Below are 21,333 nucleotides of genomic sequence, written 5' to 3' on the forward strand. Positions count from 1 at the left end.
TTTCTTTATTTGTGTTCGGTTATTTTTTTTTTCCCCCAAAATAAATAAAAAAGAAACTCCCCATAATGATGGGAAGGGCTCAAAAGAAGTGCTGGTTTTGCTCAGCGCTGCACAGGTAGCTCAGTGCTTGCCTTCAACTGCCTTTCACGCTTGATGTTTTTTTCTCATGTGAGAAGACGGATATGTGACTGAAATCAAATTCAAATGTTTTCTTAAACATTTTACCCATAAAACCATTTAATATTTATCCCCCTTCCTTTAGAGTCTTAGGGCTGACAGACTGATAGCTTCCCTTCAAAAACTTCAATTGCACTTGCCTCTATCGAGATTTTCTTATTCTCCGTCTTTTTCCTTTTTTTTAAAAAAATCCTTTTGTAAAGGAGTTGCAAATTCTTTAATGAGGGGTCCAATCTCAAGCCAAACATTTAGTGTTTTTTGAAAACCGCATCAAGAGTTCTCAACTCTTACCGTAAGTATTAATTCTTGAAGTAAGTAGCAGTAAAAGAATAAACAAAGTCAACACATTTTCTGAACAAAGAGTCGTATCACAGTAAACTGAAATCAAACGGAAGAAGAAACACTCTGAATTCACAATTTTTTTTTTGTTCCTATGGTGTACACAGTGAGTCGTTTGACGTGGGGAAAAGCCTCTTTTCAAGAGGTCTGATCGGAGAGCTTAGAGTCTCTGAGCCATCCACCAGGCAGAGGTTGTCGGTGCGCAGACCTCTTCACTTGTGTGTGTAAATCAAGAATTTACATCTTCCCCCAACATGGAAAAATAGTAGGAATTGCCGCTAAGAGACTAGAGTGTCATGCAATAAAACATTAAGGCATCTATACATCACAGTATTTGAATGGATTGAAAAGTTCTGCAAACGCAACAACTGACTGGTGGCTGGTGGATGTGTGGGGCTGGGCGGGGCGAGGAGACAGCAGGCCTGAAGCGTTTTCTTTTTTCTTTCCTCCGAACCGTCGTCTTCACTTCACGGCCAGTGTCCTTCATGGGGAGGGAGGGGAGCTGGGGGGTGGTGAAGGGGGCGAGATTGGGAGTTGGGGGGACGATTGTGCAGCTCGTGCTGCTTTGCTGGTTTCATCCATGGCTGCGGACACCTGTAGTGCTGGCTGTGCACCACCAACACCCCCACCCACGCATCCACCCTGGGGGTCATCCTGCCTCTGGTGTGTTCAGTTCCCTGTCTCAGCGGGGACCAGGGGCTCACCAATGATGTTTATGCTGTAGTTCTGGTGGACATTTGTTGGCAGAATCGGAGTCCCGTTCGACACTTGGAATGGAACTAAGCTCGCCCAGGTACCAGGACTGTGGAGACAGGAGAAAAAAAAGACAGACAGAGAGAGGGAGGGATTAGTCACAAGCCATTAACTTGTTTGTGCAGCATGCTGTCAAAATCAGATTCTTTCTTTCAATTATCCTGAACACTGCTTCGCTAACAACCAGCATCACTGCTCTGCTGACAGTCATCAAGGTTCATGGTCTTATTTTCTGTTTTGTTCAGACGGAGAGGGGTAAACAAAACGACATATGGCAGCACCAGCTCATTAATCTAAGCCGAGGTGATTCCACTTGTTTCCCAGTGAAGGACATCATGTGAGAGGGCCGTGACGCAGGCTTCTTCTCTGCATTCACAGCAGTATAGAAAAGGGGGAGAGTGTGATTGGTGGTGGAGGTGGAGAGAGAGGAGGGGGGGGGGGGGGGGGTGTGGGTAAAAAGTGGTGATGGTGATGGTGGTGGTGGGTGGCTGGGGGTGGGGGGGGTCCCTACACAAAGCTGTCCCATCCCTATTCATCTCACGCTAATGGCAAAACAACACAGTGATTGTTCCTGGGGAGCAACGGTGCTAACTGAAAACGCGAGCGGGAACAAACAGCATGTTGTTCCCGTGGGGTGCTGCGCTACGTAGATGTCAGATAATTAGCCCCCCCTTCACACACACACACCCTCCCGTCCCCTTCTATCCCACAGGCCCCTAGTGTGCACTCATCTAACACCCTCCCACCTCTCACATCGCCCTCACTAAGTCTGAGAATACCTGTGTCGCACATTTTCTCCCCGATTCACCAATAAGTAACTTTTCACGTCGTGCTAAAGTGCGCCACGGTAGTGAGTAAAACCTGTCAAGACAGATGAAGAAGAGTGGGAAAGGAGGATAACTGAGGCTGAGAGAAAGATGTTCACAATGTTCACAGAGACGAGAGACGACGTATGGCAAGGAGAAACAAAAAAAAGACAAGGCGAAAGTGTGAAGATGCTGGTTTGCAGAAGACAAGATTCTTTGCGTCTGCGTTCACGAGCCACTGATCAGCCAGTCTGCATTGTGCACGAATCAACAGTCACCACTCTTTTACTGAAAACAATGGAGGTGTAAATTTATCTCACTCATGGTATAAATGGGTCCGTCTCCTTGTTAAGGAAAGAAGAAAGAGAAGAAATATTGAAAATAAAAACGAAGTTTTTAGATTGTGTTTGTGATGTGTTTGAGTGTGCAAAGAGTTAAAAAAAACCCTCAAGGCTAATCCTCTCTAGCAGTTTTTTTTCTGCCTGTCCGGCCCGTCCTCATGCTATCCTCTCTCTCCTGCTTTCTTCCCTCCCTCCTTCTCTCTTTCACCCTGCCAAAAATCATCGGACAGGAAAGGGGGGATTAAGTTTTTCCTACCTTGCTGAACAAAGAGCGCACAGAGTGGCCAAGGACCGCAGCTTTCTCTCCCCCCCGCCCGTTTCTTTCTTTCTGTCTTTCTTCCTCCTTCCATCTCTCTGTTTTCTCTTTCCTTATGAGACTCCTCTCAGGTAATGGCTTACATTAGGGACGACCACACAGCTACAAAAGCGGACTCGCGGGGCCTTTGTGCGCACTAAACCCGCAGATCGGTTTTTAATCTTGTTAAAATCGATGCCTGTCAGTCTGTATCTGCATCCCATAACCTAAAGCTGCGCTGGGCAGGATTTTATGTAAAGAACTCCTCTGCTATCAGGATAAATCACAAAGTGGGGGGGCTGAAGTCCTCCCATCACTGCTGATTGAGATTTGAGTAAAAACTGTCTTAAAAAAGCAGAAAGTGAAGGCTCTGTCCCAAAAAAGTCACTCATTAATGGTTGATATTTTTGCTTCTTGTACTTTTAAAATAATTTGTTATGATGCATCACATACAGGTCGAGTTGAAAATGTGTTTTTTGGTGCCACATTATAGGAATTCTGGGTGGTGTTGTTCCAATTTGTCAAGCACTACCCTTTCGCTGCAGTCTAGACCCTTTGAAATGCCAAAATTTGCCTTAAAATGATACTTTTATCTCCGTACAAGTTGTTGCTTTTTGTTTCGGAGCAATTCTGTCCAAAAAAAAAAAAAAAAAACTGACCTTCACTGCCGCATTTCCTTAGATAACCTTCAAGATGGCCTCCCCTTGCCCTGTCCAAGCTCCCAAACCTCACTAATTCTACTCCCTGCAAGCACAGCCCGGGCATACAGCGTGCTTCGTTTAAGGATTAGCTCCCTAAATTAGATTATCTAATGGCATCTTAATGGATTGCTGACCCATTTCCTGCACAATGGCAACATGCGAGTCTGGCAGCGTTTTAATTTGGGGGCTAGTACTGAAGAGGCATTGCGGAGCGCTCCGTTTAAAGGGCAAGCGAGATAAAAGAGAAATCCGACTGATTCCATCTATATGTTGAACGCTTTTACGTGAATAATCCATCAAAGAGGAGGGGAAAAAAAAAACGTAGAATGGAATTACCATCCTCATCTTTGTAATAAAATTAACTAAATTCAGTTGGGATCTATTTTATCTGTGCTCATTACTGTACACTCACATGGAGAAAAGAGGAGGAGTTAGTCGGTGTGTGAGTAAAATAAGAGACCCCGAGTTGCTGCGGGGGACATTTTTCTCGGCTACCTCCACTGGCCTATTAGGAGGCCTATTGAAGGGGCTGTGTGCATGTGTGTTTGCAAAACTTCAGCGGGCACAAAATGAGCTACACACACACACATACACGCTCACACACAGATGATCTACACTTGCATGGAAAAGGGGAAAAGGCAGACGTAACAGGAAAAGGCTTAGCTCAGCGTGCTCGCTCTGCCATGGTGAAATGGTTCAGGTTTTTCCCCCCCGAGAGGGAGAGATACAGTATGGAGGCAAAGGGGGGAGATGTAGAGGAAGGGCGAAGGGGCGGGGGGGGGGGGGGGGCTTTCTGTAACTTAAAGTTAACGAGAGCAGAGAAACTGACCCTAATAAAGTCAAACAAAGCTAAGCTTGTTAAAATGTGGAAAGTAAAACATCCTCACGTGGCTGGAAAAAGCTGACCTGAAATGACTTTTTTTATTCTACATGGTTTGACTTCCATTCGTTCTAATTAGCTTCATCGAGGTTTGCGTTGTGAAATGTTTTGTTTTTATTGGGTGCGAATCTGAGGGAAAAGCTATGTTTCGAAACCCTGGATCAAATTTGAAATAAATAAAGTTGTGCAAATTTTCACAAAAGCTCTATTCTGAGGAAAACTGTTGGACTTAGAGAAACTGACCCTAAAATATAGCTTAAACAAATCAAACGCTTAGAACAAAAAATTAAAAAAATAAAAAACCTAACAAAGTAAACACTAAATTACTGGGAAAGGTGGAAAAAAGGTGGAGTGAAAAAACAGATGAGGGACCAGAAAGGTTAACCTCTGTGGCAGAATATATAAACAATCAGATCAATAAGATTTATGAATTTATATGTGACTTGTGAACTCCTAAAATGTAAGAAAATCAAGAATATCCTGTATTGTATGATGTCATTAATGCAAGTGTGTGTGCGTGTGTTTGTGTTGTGCGAGAGAGACAGAGAGAGACGGCATGAAAGAATGAAAAGGTTACCTTTGCCAAGTAATCCCCAAAGTGTCGTCAGTGGCACTGGGGCCATAATGCCTGCCGTTTTGAGTCACGCTCCAGTCACACTTCCTCAGCTGTCAATTGAAACCTAGCAGTCAGATCACTGGGCCAAGACAACTTCCACTTCAGATTACAACTACAACTCAACACTGTATACAACAAAATGCATGCAGAAGGAGCCTAGGGCAGGAGCAGCAGGGGTACAAAATGACTCCGATATGAGTCCTAGCTGTTACTGACAATGCAAAAATAAAAGAATAATGAATGGAGTTTAATATCTGCTGGGGGAGGAATAACAGTCAAATCAAAGCTATGAATAAAACAGACAGACAGAAAGAAAAAGCATGCAATCACAGTTAGTGGTGAGAGCTAACCTGCAAGTAAAAAAACTGAGTTAGTTAGTCACATGTGAGTGGCATCATATTTGTACTTCATCTGCTTTTTTTAAGGTGGTTAGCCAATGAAGCCATGCAATCCACTGGATGCATGCACCCTGTCGATAATCGTTGCTTCCCTGTGAGTACGCTTTCAGATTCAGGAAGGCATGCCCTCAAAGCATGCAGACTTTTTTTTCATTAGCTAACTGTTTTTATTGATTAGGGGTCAAAATTACAATGAAGTTAAACAGCACGCTCACACACGCATACACGCACATGCACACACTAAACCCCCTCTTTCTCCTCCCCTCTTAAGACATGCCAACCTTACATACAGATTACAAATTACTGCAACAAAAAAGCCACACACAAACTGTGTCTCCTTTGCATGCATTATGCGAGCGCACGTGTCGGCAATCCAGCTGAGAGCTATCTCTGCCAATACCAACCTAACCTTGCCCTGTGGTCAACACATTCATTTAGTAATGCATCGGGATAAAACTGCACTGTTAGCACTCTGCGTGCAGTGGCAGACGTTTTTCGCAGAGGCTCTTAAGAGGGATTTAATCAGATATACGCTGAATATTCAAAGCCATTTGCAGCGGTCAAGAAATGCGTTCTTTCTCCTCTGAGCACCTGGATGAAGCCATCAGGACGCTGATGGTTTCCTACTTAAGCTGTACTTAAATACAGTGAGCTGTTTTTGTTTTATGCCTTGATTTCTTTTATGGAGCAAATGCAAAATAGTGTCAGGAAACAGAATTTTAGGCGTAAATCTCAAAAGCCTTTTCATGATGTAATAACACTGCATTATGTTACAGTTTAATCTACAGCGCTGTGAAAAAGCATTAGTCCACCACAGATTAGTTGTTTTAGCAAAATTGTGATGAGGATATACATATACCAATAATGATTATTAATACTTAATGAGACCAGTAAACCATATTTGGAACCAATAAGCATTTACAATAAAAATGAAAATATTTCTGTTGAAATTTAGAATTAAATGTTACATTAAAACATATATAGCAAGTTCCCAGCGCCTTTTTTTTATAATGTCAAGTGAAAAAAATTGATGAATAAAAACTGCTCCCTGAGGTTTCACAAAGTAAAAGTTCCTCCCATGCTGAACAATTCTTTGCACTTTTTAATTAATTATTTTTATTTGCAATCATTAAAATAAAATGCTGACACAGGCAGTCAGCAAAATGCCAAATATCGGCCCCAATAATCATCCAAGCCAATAATCTGTCGACCACTTGTAAACACACCAAAAGATTAGTATTGTAAATCTCATATTTTCTGCCCAAATGAGTTCAAGAAATGCTAAGTGGAAATGGAGGTGACACAAAATACTTGCAACTTTAGCCTGTTGAAGTGGTTTTATTCTGAAATATATTTCCTGTATGTCCCTATTTTAGTAAAGAGACTACTAAGAAATAAATATATATGTTCATTATAACATTGCTAAAATAATTAAGGGGGGCTGAGACTTTTTTAAGAACTGCATTACTTTTACTTGATCAATCGCAGCTGAATAAAAGTGAATAGGAAACAATGCATCTTTTCCCATCTAGTGTTTGTATTCAAGGAAGGTTGGGAGACTAAACCCCCACGCCGCTCCCGCACTCTCCAGCCCTGACAAAAGCTTGGGGAGAATGTGCGGGCTGGGCCAGACGCTCGGTGCCACCGCTCCTCGAGGGGCTCGCCATCTGTCCGCTGGCACCGGCACATCAGAGTGGCATGGGCACACGGGGAAAAAAGGGGAGGACGGAGCCGGGAACGTTAGCAAACAGATGCGGGCAGATTGTGGATTAGGATCCTTCCTTAGATAATACCAAATGACATCTGATCACGGATCTTTCCCTGAGGAATGCTAGATGGTGGCATTCCCTCGAGGGGTTAACCAAGGCGAGAGATGAATGGAGGGTTTTCACACATTCGCTGCCTGGGAATCGTAGAGCAGGTGTGGGAGTGTGTGGTGGTGTTGTTTTGTTTTGTTTTTTTTTTTCATTTTTGAAGTCGACTGTGTATGTGTGTGTGTGTGTGTTTGTGTTTCCAGGGACTTCTATTTTAGTAGAGCCACATTTTAAAATAGGCACTACTCTGAAAAGTACATTTCAGTTTTACCACTGAGTTATTAGATGAAAAGGACAAGGAATAATGTTTATATAAGGGGTGAGGGGAAAAAATGATACAGCATAGTATTGCAATATTTTTTGTGTAGAAATATCATATTGTTACGCGGAACCAAGTAATGGTTTTTAAAAATTTCTACATTTTTAATGTTACAAAAGCAGTACAACAACTTTTTGCAGCCTTCTAGAATAATAAAATCATTTTTTTTCAGCTCACTATTGCTGGAATAAAAATGATTGAAGTGGGACGGACAGACTAAAAAATGTATTAGATATTACAATTGCTGTGTTTTCCTTTCTCTGGACATAATTACATAATAACAAAAATAATAACAGTTTAAAAAAGGTAATATATCGCAATATATTTTATTGCAATTCTTAGCACATTTTAAATTGCAATAATATTGTGACTTATGGATCGTGATACATTGTATCGTAGGGCCTATGGTGATTCCCACCCCTACCTTATATGTGCTTATGCTTTTCCTCTCTTTTTAAAGAAATCAAAAGTAGCTCTGACAGCAGCAGAGGAGGATTCAGTGCAAGTCACGCTTCTATCCACCAAACAGACAGACCATGTTTTAACTCTCCAGCCATATTCGTGTGACGTGTTTTCCTTTCCTACCAATCCTGGCGAGAAACGGCTGCAGCTAAACAACTCCAAAGTGTCGGTAAGCCTCACAGATCCCACACAATAAACATCCCCATCACCAGATGAGGACAATGACAGAGTATTTTGGTGAAAGTGCTCAGTCCTGAGGGGCTTGGCTCAGTGTCGGCCCGCTCGGCAAAGGCCAGATCCCAGGCCGTTAAATCATACCACAGAAAACAAAAACAAGTGTGACAAGGAGAAGCATGATGAATCAATGAGGAGAGTGTTTAGAGCTGCTTAAGCTGATGAGAGCATTTATTCATCTGGATATACGGTGGAAGAACCTTCCAGAAAGTTGTAACTGTCTGAATCTCAAATTCACTCTTTCCAAACTGAGTATATCTAAAAATATCTGAGCTGATGTCTTAACAAGGCCTTATGTACTTTTATTTTGTCTTGTCAGTGCACACAAGTTTGTTTTAGGATAATTCAATTTTGGATAATTACAAATTCTCAAATAAAAACAACAATATTCTTTTATTAGATTATCATACTGTATTCCTTAGGAGGATATTTATACATCTGGCTGATTTACAAATCTAAAACAAAAAAAGGCCTTATAGCCTCTGGGGGCAAAGCTTTGGATGCAATTCAGCAGCTCACACAGCTCCGCTCAGACTGCTGCTGTCTTGTGTAGTCACTTTGTGCCTCCCTGAAAGAAGTAGCAGGGCTACAAGAAAAAATGTGGAAGACAAACTGCGCGACATCAGCCAAGTGAATCCTCCCTCTCCTCCTCCTGAGTGGAATAAAAGCATCCCATGACTGCTGACAAACATTCAGCGATTATTTTTTTTTTTGCCTACTCTGATTTTAGGGAAAAAATAGCGAGCAAGAAAGGCAGAGAGAGAAAAAAGAAAGACAGAAAGAGGAAACAGAGGCCAGCTTTGTCATTTTTACTAAACATAAAAAAAAGCGAGCTGAGGAGAAACCCAGCGATCATTATGTAGCCGCGTGCAGATGCATTCAATTAGTTGTGGTTGGAAAAGCCTTGGCCTGAGACCAGCGCTTTCAATAAGACGGGGTGGGGGAGAGCACTCTCTCCCGTCCGACAACACCGCAACACTCCTAACCTCACAGACGCACACAAACACACACACACAAACACACACCGGGTGACCACATCTGCCCTAGGAGCGCTGCTGGGGCAACCGCGTGACGCCAACGCTAAATATTCAGCTTGTGTAACATAAATGAGTGTACTGATTACATGTGGTATGTGTGTGTACGTGTGTGTGTGTGTTTCTAATGTAATGTGTGAAGGAAATAGAGCAGAGCACATTACACTCTCAAAGACACCCACATGTCCCATCCATCTTCTGAGTGGTGGCTACACAATGACAGTGAATTTCCGGACATTTCTTAAGAAAAACTAGATCCCCATTTTTATTCTAGACTGTAGGATTAAAACTCTAACACACACTCAACTTATTGGCATGAGGTAAGTCTACTGTACTTACAAAGTGTATTTACAAAAAACAATATAAAATGGTTATAATCTCAAATTCAGCCAAATTCAGCCAATAGAGCTACTGAGGATATTAAATTGTGGGTTATTTAAGAATCTTTTGAGTGTCCCTCAAAATAAAACATCAGAGGTGTTAATAATACTAAAACTAACAGCAGCAAAACAAAAAAGGACAGCATCGTATCTAAAGCATAGGAGATGTGATTATCACTTTAACCTCCTACTACAACTTTTTTAAGGTTCAATCCAAAAAACTTGGTATGTTGCTTATCTGTTATGCCAATAGTAAATGCTATGCTTGACCTCAGCCTACGAGTACTCTGATCTGATCTAGAAATGTTCTGATCTAACAAGACAGTTTAATGCTCCCAGCAAATCAAATTCAGAGTGCGACAGGCTTTTGCAGAGGGCAGGGATTTCACATCTGATGTGAGGGGGGGAGATGGGGGACAGAAAATGAAAGGAAAAGAGGAGCAGGTGAGCTGAGTGCTGGAGGGAAAGAGGGGATCTCACCTGTTGCTGGTGGAGGAAGGCGGGATCTCTTGGGCTCAGGCCTACAAAACGGTTAGCCGTCGGGGTGCCAGGGGCTGAATAGCCTGGGTAACATGCCATCACAGAAACACAAATACATGCTTGCATTATAATTAGGATTTGATGAACTTACAAATGGCTGTTGCACTTGGAACACAGTTATTTACCGTCAGTCATTTGTCAATGTTACAAACAACCAATGATGAAAAGAATGTGCGGAGTCCCACAAGGTTCAACTTTGGGCTCACTTCTAATCATTTAGACAATTTATGCTCAAGCATTGGATATTTTTTCACAAATTTTTGTTTGTTTTTCATAATTTTAAAAGATGTTTTAACATATCATTTTTTTAATTTTAGTTATATATAATTAAAAGGCAACGCAACACCAGCTGAAAATTTGATTACAAATCACCCTGCTGCATTGCGTGATGGGTAGTGGTTATTTGTGTTGGCTGTTCTGGACTCACCTTCTGTGGATGTGGTGATGGGCTTGGTGTCTGGCATGGAGAGTGAGACGGGTCGCACAGCGCCGTGGTGTGGGGAGGGAGCCAGAACTGGGGTGAAGTGGCCTGGGACCTTTCCTACCACCTGGCCACTGCTGTTAGGCTGCAGGTGGGGCACAGACAACAACAAAACACGATTCAGCACAAGCATATTTATTTCTGAGCTTTATTTATTTTGCCCAAATTTAAGGTATGTTCATGCCAAACATTAATGGAGAGATTTTTTCATCTCTGGAGTTTATCAGCTTTCATTTCGGTGTGTTTGACACAATGCCAACAGTTGTGAAAATTTACATTTTGATAGTCATAAATTGACAAAAAGAAATATCTGTCCTTAACTTATGTTTGAAAAGAGATAAACTAAAGAGGTAACATGAAGGAAAAAAGCACCTGCTTTGCTTAATGTACTCCAAAAGCAAGAATTGTATTTGTTTTGTCTGCCAGCAAGATCTAAAACTTTGCATGAAGACAGGCAAACGGTGTCCAGTCACTTCTGTTTACAAGCTCTTGTTCGCTTGTAAATGTGCAGTTGGGCAGATCTCAATAAAACAATACAAGCATGTAACAAACTACACTTTTCCACAATGGTTAGCACTAAACAAACTCAATGTCCTATCCTCGCTTGTAGGGGAAGGTTTAACTCCTCCTCACTGCTATGATCGCGCTCGCAGACTTAAAATCAACAACAAAAGGTGACCGGAGCGCTCACTCTTACACTTAATGCTCTGTCTGAAGAAAAGATTTTAGTACTTTCAGTTGCTGTGCTGTCACAGTTATTACTAAAACCCTGGGGGGCACGAGCAACAATAGATCCTCAGTCACTGACGATGGATTTCCTACATGATTTTAAACAAAGATTTTAATGGCGCTCATAAATGGAATTTAGGAGGACTCGGGCATGAAAAGAGAGAGCTGCGGAGTGACCTGCTACAATGGTGTGAATGTGCGTGAGTACAGAGAGCGAGGCAGAGAGACTATATATATAGAGAAAGAAATAAAGGGAGCTAGTGGGAGCTACTCTTTCAGACGGCTGGAGACTGTCTGGGGCGTTCATTTCGGGGCCGCCCCAAGTTCAAAACTCAAACAGGCCTTTTTGGAAAAGAATTGTGTCCACAGGGTTCCCTACGATGTGAATAGAATGTTTAATTAGAGTGTAATATAATCTGCGTTAAAGCAAGCATAAAAACATTCTGGCACTCGTCCATGGGATTATAAGCGCTGTGTTATTTGCTGAGCCTCCCCTCCCTCCCTCCACCCAACTGGTCTTCTCTCTTCCCTACCGGACCCCACCTCACTAGCTCGCCACCACCCCCTCCTCTCTCCTTTCTCCAGCACCCCAGCAGAGGGCCAGTTAATTCTGCACAAGAGCCGGGCCCCGGCAACGGCAAATATTTACAACCTTTATCATTCCCCGCGGTTTTTCTCTAGAGTAACAGCCCCCCTCCACCCCCCTCCATCCCTCTAACCCGCTCCCTGCTCTGGAGATGGAGCCGTCTACGAGGCCTTTGTTTACAGTGAGAACAGCGGGGATATAAAACTCACATAAATATCACACAGCTCTCTCATCTATAGAGACGCCTGCTCTCTCTCCAACACACTGGCCGCAGTGTGTACCAAGAATGTATAAAAGCCCTAAGCTATTTGATTTACTGCAATGTCTTGATACAGTTTTGTGCGTCACGTGTGACTGCAATCGTAATAGTGTTGGTTGACTTTTTTATGGAGACATCAAGTTGTTTTTTTTTTAAGCACAACCACAAATATAATGTACTGAAACAGTTGCCATGAGCATTATATCAAACAGAAAATAAATGCTTCTCTGTCACATGAAGTGGTCGGCAAAGTTCAGTCTGGGGTTGTTTGCAAAATGGAAAGTTGTTTAATTTAACCATAATTTAATTTGCCATAAATTATGCTAATTAGTTAACTCTTAACAACGGCGACTGTAATTATAGGTTTCTCACCAATGTTATTTCCCCCACATACACAGCCCAGTGCTAAATAAATAGACATGTGTCCGTTAAGGGCTCCAGGACAAATACTATCAAACTGTGGTCAGCTTATGTGCTTAAAATGATATTATCTATTTGCACTGAGAAAAAGCTGTTTTATAAACATGTCATTCTAATGACATAATGAATGACCAGGAGCAGGTTTCAGACAAAAGAAAGATGTTTCTCGACTTGCAAATGCACCAATGAGGCATTAATGAAATAATGACAAATGCATGCTGTAATTTCTCTTAGGTCAGATGGGAACAGAGCCGAACAAGATAACAAAAGAACTACTTGAGGCCATGTATCTCTTGCCAAACCAGCGTCTGACTTCTGGCCTGCAAACTGGCTTCTTCAAAGACAAAAAGGGAAAAAAAGAGACTGACCTGGCTGCTCTGAGGGCTGGACGGGTCGTATGACGGCACGTAGCTCTTGAGGGGATCAGCTGGGTTGAGGTGGGGCGGGTAGCGGATGGTGGTGTGCGAGAAGTAGGGCGATGGCGCCGGGGGCAAGATAGCTGAGGCCGAGAACTGCAGGGGTGAGTGTGGAGGGGGGCTCCTCGTCGATATAACTGCAAGAGAGACAGACAGAAGAGTGGAAAGGAAGATAAAGATTGAGTGTTTGTGAGGCAGTTAAGATAAAGCGATCATCATTGATCTGAGAGGGTAAATTAAGTATTGACATGGATTTTTCAACTGCATTTATGAGGGGGAAAAGTCGATGAGAGCTTCAGATTTAAAAGAGAGCCGGTAGTTAAAGTCACCGGTGACTCACCACTGTGTCCTACACCTGTTAGGCCTGGGTGATGAGGCTGAGGGAAAGTGCTGAGTCTAGGTGAGGAGTCCTGCGGGGAGGTGGGGCTGAACAGCGGCTTCTCTGGCTTCTTCATGGTGGGAGAGGACATGTCTGCTAGTGGGGAAAACACACACAGGCACACAAACACATGAATGCAAGCTCAAGGTCACATTTGTAGATGCCTCATTAATTATTCAAACTCTTGAAAGTTGTTAAAGTCTTTGATAATCTCTTTGGGCATATTTGTACAGGACTACAGTGGCGGAGCAGAGCGGGAGCCGGGGGGGCCTTGGCCCACCAGATACAATTGCTGGCCCCCCTGGTGAAAATAATTGGAGGCCAATATAACTATCTTTAAAAGGCTGGAGCATGCTCATTTTTTAGGATAGTGGTGTCTTGTGAAACTCAATAACACAAGGCATCCAATAGTACAAACCATGTTGACATACCTGTTCAGGCAGGCTGTTCTCATAAAGTGTTGGTATGTTTTCCTACCAAAAGTAATGCATCCTAATTCATACATATCATACTTAATCATGAGCCATTCATTTTTGCATAACCCACGTATTTTGGAAAGCTGTGATCACATGACTAATGTGTTGACTGGAATAAACAAGGAGGTGTTCCTGAGAGGTCTTGTAAGGAAGCAGGTTGGGGTGGTGGATGGGTTTGGCCTGAGACTTTCAGAACCATGTAAATTTTGAGCAAACTCTGAGTCATTTTCAGGTGTGTCCTCACCGTGTTTTCATTCCTTAACCTGACAGTAAATTTACTTGCCTGAACCTCACCTCTACGACTTTATGTTAATTATGTAACTTAAGACTAAGAACCTAACATCATACATGGGGCGAGAATTCATAGGATATCATGCAAACTGTTGTGGGTGAATTTTCATAGGATATCATAGGAACCATTCTACTAGGATATGTCGGTTTAGGAAGGGGGATAAATAACAATCCAAAATTCTGTTGGCGAAATTCTGTTAAGGGAACAACTGACATGACACATCTGAATAAAAATGGGTTTTATGTCTCCCCTAAACTTGAAGTTTGAGGGGGACATCTACCTTCAAGTAAATGTTTTGTTTCTTACAGTCAATGTACTCCTTCAAATTAAAGCTGTATATTTGTTTTACTCAAGGCAAAGGACAACCGGCCTATTTAAAGTACACATCTAACACATATATACAGATATAAAACACGATTGTCCTGGAACTCAAAATGTTAACTGTACCAGTATTATTCTATGTATATCAGATAATTAGGAATATTAACTGTAAAATAGCAGCGAAAGTATATCATTATGCAATTCCTAAACTTTCCATATTGACATTTTAAGAAGCCTATAGTTCAATAGCATAAGCCAATTCCTGAAATTCAGTTACGTCTTGTGGTTTTGGTGTGCCACCCAAAGTTTTTCAGTGGTCCCATCTGGCCACCCATGTGAAAAAATTTTGGGGGTGCCACTGCTGGATTACAAGGCAGAAACATGAGGAATTTGTCCAAACTTCTTTGTTGTATTGAATATTTTCTTTACAGACAAAAAAGTAAAATGATTTCACTGGTGCACAAAAACAAACAGCAACTTTTTTTTTAATAGCGTCAACTTGAGGTGTGTTGCTGAAAATAAATCAAAACATTTCCCTCCAGCTTCCACTAATGCTTCCATTTCTCACAAATGGAATGAATTAAGGGCCAAAAATGAATTACCGTTGAAATTAGACAGAATTCGATCTGTGTGGGATTAGTATTAGCAAGAGCACGCTGTCTTAAGCAAATGCAGAAAACAAGGGAAAATGTATCCAGCAAATTACAGACACACAAAAGGTCAAAATCACTCCTAATCGCTGGAATCATTGCAAATCACTGGACATTCCCAAGAAATGTGAGTCCTGTGAAAATTCAGCTTTTGTCATGTCTGAGCTGAGCAGACAATTAAATCCAGTGATCTGATGCACAGTTGTAAAGCAGCCGGTCGCTCAAATGGGATTTAAGAATTTCAAGACCCTCACGTAATCTTAAATAGAACATTACACTGTAACATCTGCTCGCCTCGGCCTTACACGGTGTCTGACAAGCTACTGTAATTCCCCATGAATAATCCTGAAGGCTCGGCAGAGGACATGAAATTTGTTTAGAAAATTTGCGCAGTTCTATAAACTCAAAAAGTATGTGCACAAACTCTTACAAGTTGCTCATTATTGCCGCTCTACACTTTCATGAGCAATGTTCTGCTGTCACGGCTGTGCGGTTTTCAATTTTCCATGGTGAGACACAGTGTCTGAAGGGAACGTGATAACAAATAGATGCGAGAGGCAATGGCCTACGTCTGCTCGTGCTTCTTCTATGAACATTCATCAAGTGCTTTTCTGGTCTGTCTCAGATTCTTGGGGTGTATAACTTTCAAATCATCTATCTCTTTCCCCCTCAAAATAAGCTGTTGTTGATGCATTTCCATAGTATTAACTGCCCTTTCCCTCCCACAACAGGGAAGGATCCACCCGAGTGACGGGAAGAATCACTCATCTCCAGAGAAAGAGAGCGACAAAGGTGGCTGGAATTCACGGGGATTTCCCACTCTGAGGTTGCAAGAGGATACAGGCTTAAGTGCTTTCATTTTTATGTCAGAGGGAGAAATACCTTGGAGAAGATTGATATCACTGCTTCATGTTTTCACGTCGAAATAGGAAATATTTTCTGTGATAAAGGTATTCCGTTTTTCCTCTTCTGCTAATGAAATACTCCAGAGAATCAACTGGACTGCCTTGGGAAATTAAACTGGACAATTAATTACCAGAAATTAAACACTAAATACAAATGTTTAAATAAAAAGTCCAAAGTGCTTATTTTTTCCATTTAGACCAGACTAAGCGTGTACCTTCATATTAAAAAATCCCACCAAAAAAGAAACCAAAAAATCTTAATTTGAGCAGTACTTTCGCAGAGAAAAATACAAGACAGAAACAATTTCTCCCTCTACATGGGGAGGTTTTTGTCGAACGACAACCATGTGCGAGAATTGACCGCTTGGCACTTGGGAGGCCTCATATGGGTTTAATATCGCCCCACTTCGCATTTATTCTCTCCTGACAGAATAATGGCTGTCTTTGGAGAGTTTCCTACCCACTGCTTTCCCTTTCTCCTCGCCCCAAAGCGTCTAAGTTTACGCAGAGCAATGCTCCCAGGCCTTGTGCAAAGGGACAGGCTGCATTTTCGAGTACCCACATTGGGCTGTGGTGGAATCCCACCAGTGGTGTGTCTCTCGTGTGTCATCTGGTGTTTTCCTCTCTCTGCCTCCCTACTTATTATATTGAAATTTGAAAAGAGGACTGGATAGAAAAACAAAAACAAGAAGGTGCACAAAGTTAAAACAAAAATTTAAACCACTGGTTCCCAACCTGGGGGTCCCGACCCCCACTTGGGGTTGCTAAAGGCTCAAGGGGGGTCGTAAGGCCTTCTTGATTTTAAGGGGTGTAAAAAAAACATTTTTTAAACATAGAGTAGGCCTATGTCAACAATTCATGCAATCTCTTTTTTTTTTTTAAAAAGAGCTAGTAGAACACCAGCCAAGTTTCAAGGAGAGGAAATTAATTAATTTGTCAAAAAAGAAGCTATTAAGTAATTTCATCATCTGGTTTACGTGATGACTTCCTATTAGTTCCTGCTGCTATATAGGTGGTGCTGTATCTATAATGCATATGTATTTAAAACCCTGACGAAGACTGGTACTGGACGAGACATGTTGGCTTTTTTAATGATTTAGCCACTATAATAAAGGCTTTTTAATGTAATTCCTCCTTGTATTTTCACGTTTCTCACACTTATGGAGTGCCTGGATTGCCTTCCTGTCAAGCCTATTAAGTATGCTTGATTGTTAAAAATAAAACATAAATAAATAAAAACAGAGAATCATAAAAAAGTGCCTATAAATATCTAGAAAGTTCATCTCTGATGCAGTATTCACAGGGAATAATCTGCAGAAAATTCATCCAAAGTGCTCATTTTACACAAACTTCCTGCAATTATTGCATTCACTATTTGCCTTTATTAGACAGTTTATCAGTTGTTCTGTACTGTTGTTGTTAAGCATTTTAATAAAATCTAAAATATCCATAAAATATGTCATTTAGGGGCAGTCAGTTAATTAAATGATAGAAAAGGGGTTCTTTAAGGAAAAGGGTTGGGGACCACTGGCTTAAACCACACTATGTCTTACTGAGGAAAAAGGTGGGACATTTTCTTTTAATCATTTTGTCTGACAAAACGTTTCCTCCCACCTCTGCTGGTAAAATCCAGGGGCAGCGCGGGCAGCAGAGTGTGGAAAGAAGTCAGCAGAGAGTGAGAATGATCCGGAAACACGGGACAGTGAGGCCTTAATTAAAAGGGTGATGGGCTCTGCTCTGCACCAGGAGACAATGAGACATGCGAGCTGTCCCGTGAGGATCTCACTTTCTCCCTCGCGCTTAAAAAAAGTGTGCAAGACAGCTTCTTCCTCCAATACACGCATCCCTTCTTTTTTCCAGATCCAGTAAGCCCTATGTATGAGCTCATTAGATGAGCTTTATTTCCTAATTCCCTTCTTACTAGTCCTGTGCCTTAAAGGTGATCATTGAAACTCAACTGATGGGGGAATTTCTCTAAAGTTCAGCCAAGACGTATAGCCTGATTTCCTGATTAAAAGTCATCTGACACGTTTGCCCCGCAGCTCCAACAGCTCTACATGAGGTTTATAAATAGGGATATCTCTCTAAAAGGTGTTTCAGCTATCTGTGTATGAAGAAAAAAAGATACACCCAATATCTGAACACACACAACTTGCACTCGTATGAAAGTAAAATTGAAATCTTAAAGTTTAACTGTGGTGAAAATAGAGTGCTGTTTTTTGTTAGACACCGAGTCAGGAATTTCAGCTGGAACACTTTGTTCTCATAACGGACTCTCTGTTTTGTGGGATCCAATGTTTCCTTTGTGTAAGCGACAGGTGTGAGGGAATACAGATTTACATTCAGACAGCGGTTCAAATGGGTTGAAACATTTATATGGCTGACGATGCCAGGGGCTATCTCTGTCATGGTATGTATTTTAAGAGAGTTGAACAGGTTCGTGTGCAGAGAAACCAGATGCAGTTCATCCGCAATGAAACGGGTGGCGGCATTGATGTACAGTAGCTTCTGACAAGGCTGAGAGTTAAAGAGAGTTCAGCTGCTGTTAAAAAACAACGTGAGGTGTTCGCTTTGATCACGTCTATTTGCATGCGATGAGGGTGAAATGAGTAACGCTCTCCCGTCCCTCATTAAATTCTGTCAACGTGCCGCCGTGCAGCGCTGAGCTGCGCGAGAATGTGATCGCACAAGGGCTGTTCCCCTGACTCGGGGTGTTTGTGTGACTGTGAATGCGATGGAGGGTGATACTGACAAAGTGTATTCAAGGCTGACAAACCTTCTACAGGTAAATAAAGGTGGTTAAATGCAAACAGGAAAATCACCTCCGTCTCTATCGTGCCAGTTTGCCCGACTGCTGGCAGGTGAGCTGGGTGACGAGTAGAAGTCAGGTCCTGTCGGGCTGGTGTCCATGTTCTCCTCCATGTTGACGGTTTTGGGCCTTTTGCTGTAACACATGGAGAAGCTTATGGTTTAACACAGGCAGTGATTTTTTTATACCATGACTTTAACGAGTGCGAAATGAATTCTGCACTGATTTGGGCCAGTTGGTGTGCATATTTGGTGCAGATTTTATGCATTATGTGAAGGTTTAGTTAAAGGGCTAGTTCTTCCCAAAATCCAGAAGACATATTTTACTTCTTACCTGTAGTGCTGGTGATCAAACTAGATTGTTTTGGTGTGAGAGTGTTGGAAATATCGGTATTGGAGATGTCTGTCTTCTCTCCCATATAACGGAACTAGACGGCACTCAGCTTGTGGTGCTCAAAGCGCCAAAAAACACATATGAAAAACTCAAAATGTTTTTCCAGAAACCATGACCCATTACTAAAGATAATCCACAGACCTTGTTATGAGCAGTTTCATGGTGGAACTATTTTCAAACTATATCCGTTTGCTGTATTATCAAGCACAGGGAAGTGTGCATCGACTGCTAGCTAACCATATTTTCTACCCCATTCTATTTTACTGCTTTTATTTATTAAATCACCCTCCCCCTTTTTCCCACCCATTTATTTGTTCATTCTATTTTAGTTTTTGTTCATCTTTTTATTTCATTTATTTTCTTATTTACTAACTTATTTATTTACTTATTTTCCCTTTTAAATTATTGAAAAGTCATGTTCATTTGGTTGTGCATTTTGTTTTTGTGCGTTCATATGAGCCAATAAAAAAAAGTTACAAAAAGAATAAAGAGACATTGCTGTTGAATTTAAAAAAAGTAAAAAATTGGCACTATCAGCACCACTGGCCGAGAGTCAACACTTAGCAACTCACACCAAAACAATCTAGACTGATAAACAGCTCTACAGGCAGCTTGACTGGTAGATTGATCTAGATTGATAAATGGCTCTACAGGTATGAAGAAAAATATGTGTTTGAGATTTTGGAGTCAACTCTCCTGTTTAACATGTTTTGGAAATGCATATTTTAACCTTGTTGCCATGACTTGAACAAGAAGATAGTTGCCACTCTTATATGTGTATGCTCAATATAAGGGTAGTGCCTGGCGATGGTTTGCGTAGATTAGCATAAAGACTGGAAGTCAAGGGGAAACAGCTAGCCTGGATCTGTCTGAAGGTTGAAAGCTCCCTTCATTTTCACTTTTTTTTCGTACTGACGTATAACATGTTATTTCAGTATTAATAACAACATACAGTGTCGCTTCTATGAAATTCTCTGCCCAACTTTGTCACTGTAACTTGCACTCACCTGCCGGGAGGGGAGGACAGGGAGCGGTGCAGCCCCACGCTGGAGTTCAGGTCATGATAGTAGGGTTGGCTGGGCATGTCGACCATGGAGAAGTTTACCGCAGCACCGTGGGTGATGGGCACTGTAGAGGACACGGAGAAAACAAAAGAGAGACAGTTATGCTGTAATCACTGCAAAGAGTTCAATGTCAGCAGTGCTGTGCGATTGAGCGCCACGTCTCTCCCTATCCTCGCATCTAGAGATGCACAATTAATTGCACAATAGCCTGACTGACTGTTATTGACGCTTTGTGTTTAGAGGCCCTGTGTATCAAATTAAGCGCTCCCTATTCACAGGTTAACTGTCTGACCATCACAGGCATTTCTGCTGAGCAGTGTGATTAACAAGGCGCTGCTTTCCAAAGTGGCTGAACACAAGAAAGTTTACTGTAGCTGCGTTTTCTGAGTATGGATGAACCTCTATTTTATTATTATAATTAAGTCAATCTTATTTATATGTGGCACGAAAAAGACACACTAAATATGTAAATACACAGCAGTAAGACAACAGTGTATTTTATAGCTAAAAGCACCAAAAGCAGGCTGTTTGTTCATAAAATAATTTGTGATGCATCAAAAGTTCAAGGCAATCTCAGTGAACTTGAAACCAAATTCACAATCATCAACATTTTTTCTCTTCTCCATGCTGCAGTATAATACTCAGCAGTTTTACCGCATAGTGATTTACAGTGGGTAGTAGGTGTTGTTTTTCTCACTGTGGTCAAGGTGAGGGATATTGTTTCAAGGGAGGCCGGGCCAGTGTTTACAGAACAAAAGGAGTTCACCACCCATCCTCACTCTCTCTCTATGTCTCTCTCTCTCTCTTTAGTGTGTGGCCCGCGAGGCAGCCTGCAGCTCGAGCGGTTGGTTGGTTTGGAGTCGATGAGAGGATGGAGTGTGTGGCGCCGTCTGTTGTGGTCTGAGGTTCACCACTGGCACGATCCCTCCGCCAGCCTCCGCCCTGGCAGCCCACTGTAGCCCTGGCAAAGGCCCCTACCCGCTGCTACCCATACCGAGCTGTCTGTGGAGGAATGCATCCGGCTCGAGGACGCTGAATACAAGACCATTGTTTTGATTTTTTTT

The 21,333-nt window shown here is 41.9% G+C and overlaps 1 protein-coding gene across 6 annotated transcripts in view; it reads right to left on the reverse strand.

The window, feature by feature from the left end:
• Nucleotides 1-21,333, reverse strand: part of LOC121962150 (nuclear factor 1 B-type-like) — a 69,286-nt gene continuing 47,953 nt past the window's right edge. For 2 of the 6 annotated variants that reach the window (XM_042512348.1, XM_042512346.1), the window contains exons 5-12: nt 20,213-20,333; nt 18,826-18,947; nt 13,321-13,452; nt 12,933-13,117; nt 10,517-10,655; nt 10,030-10,112; nt 4,870-4,958; nt 1-1,318 (exon numbers count right to left, since the gene is read on the reverse strand). In XM_042512348.1, coding sequence (XP_042368282.1) covers nt 1,186-1,318; nt 4,870-4,958; nt 10,030-10,112; nt 10,517-10,655; nt 12,933-13,117; nt 13,321-13,452; nt 18,826-18,947; nt 20,213-20,333 — 1,004 coding nt within the window. In that variant the 3' untranslated portion in view covers nt 1-1,185. Of the gene's footprint in view, nt 1,319-4,869; nt 4,959-10,029; nt 10,113-10,516; nt 10,656-12,932; nt 13,118-13,320; nt 13,456-18,825; nt 18,948-20,212; nt 20,334-21,333 lie in introns of all 6 variants that reach the window. The other 4 variants (XM_042512347.1, XM_042512345.1, XM_042512351.1 and 1 more) reach the window with 3 other exon arrangements.

The sequence above is a fragment of the Plectropomus leopardus genome, chromosome 23, assembly GCF_008729295.1.
Source record: "Plectropomus leopardus isolate mb chromosome 23, YSFRI_Pleo_2.0, whole genome shotgun sequence".
NCBI lineage: Eukaryota > Metazoa > Chordata > Actinopteri > Perciformes > Serranidae > Plectropomus > Plectropomus leopardus.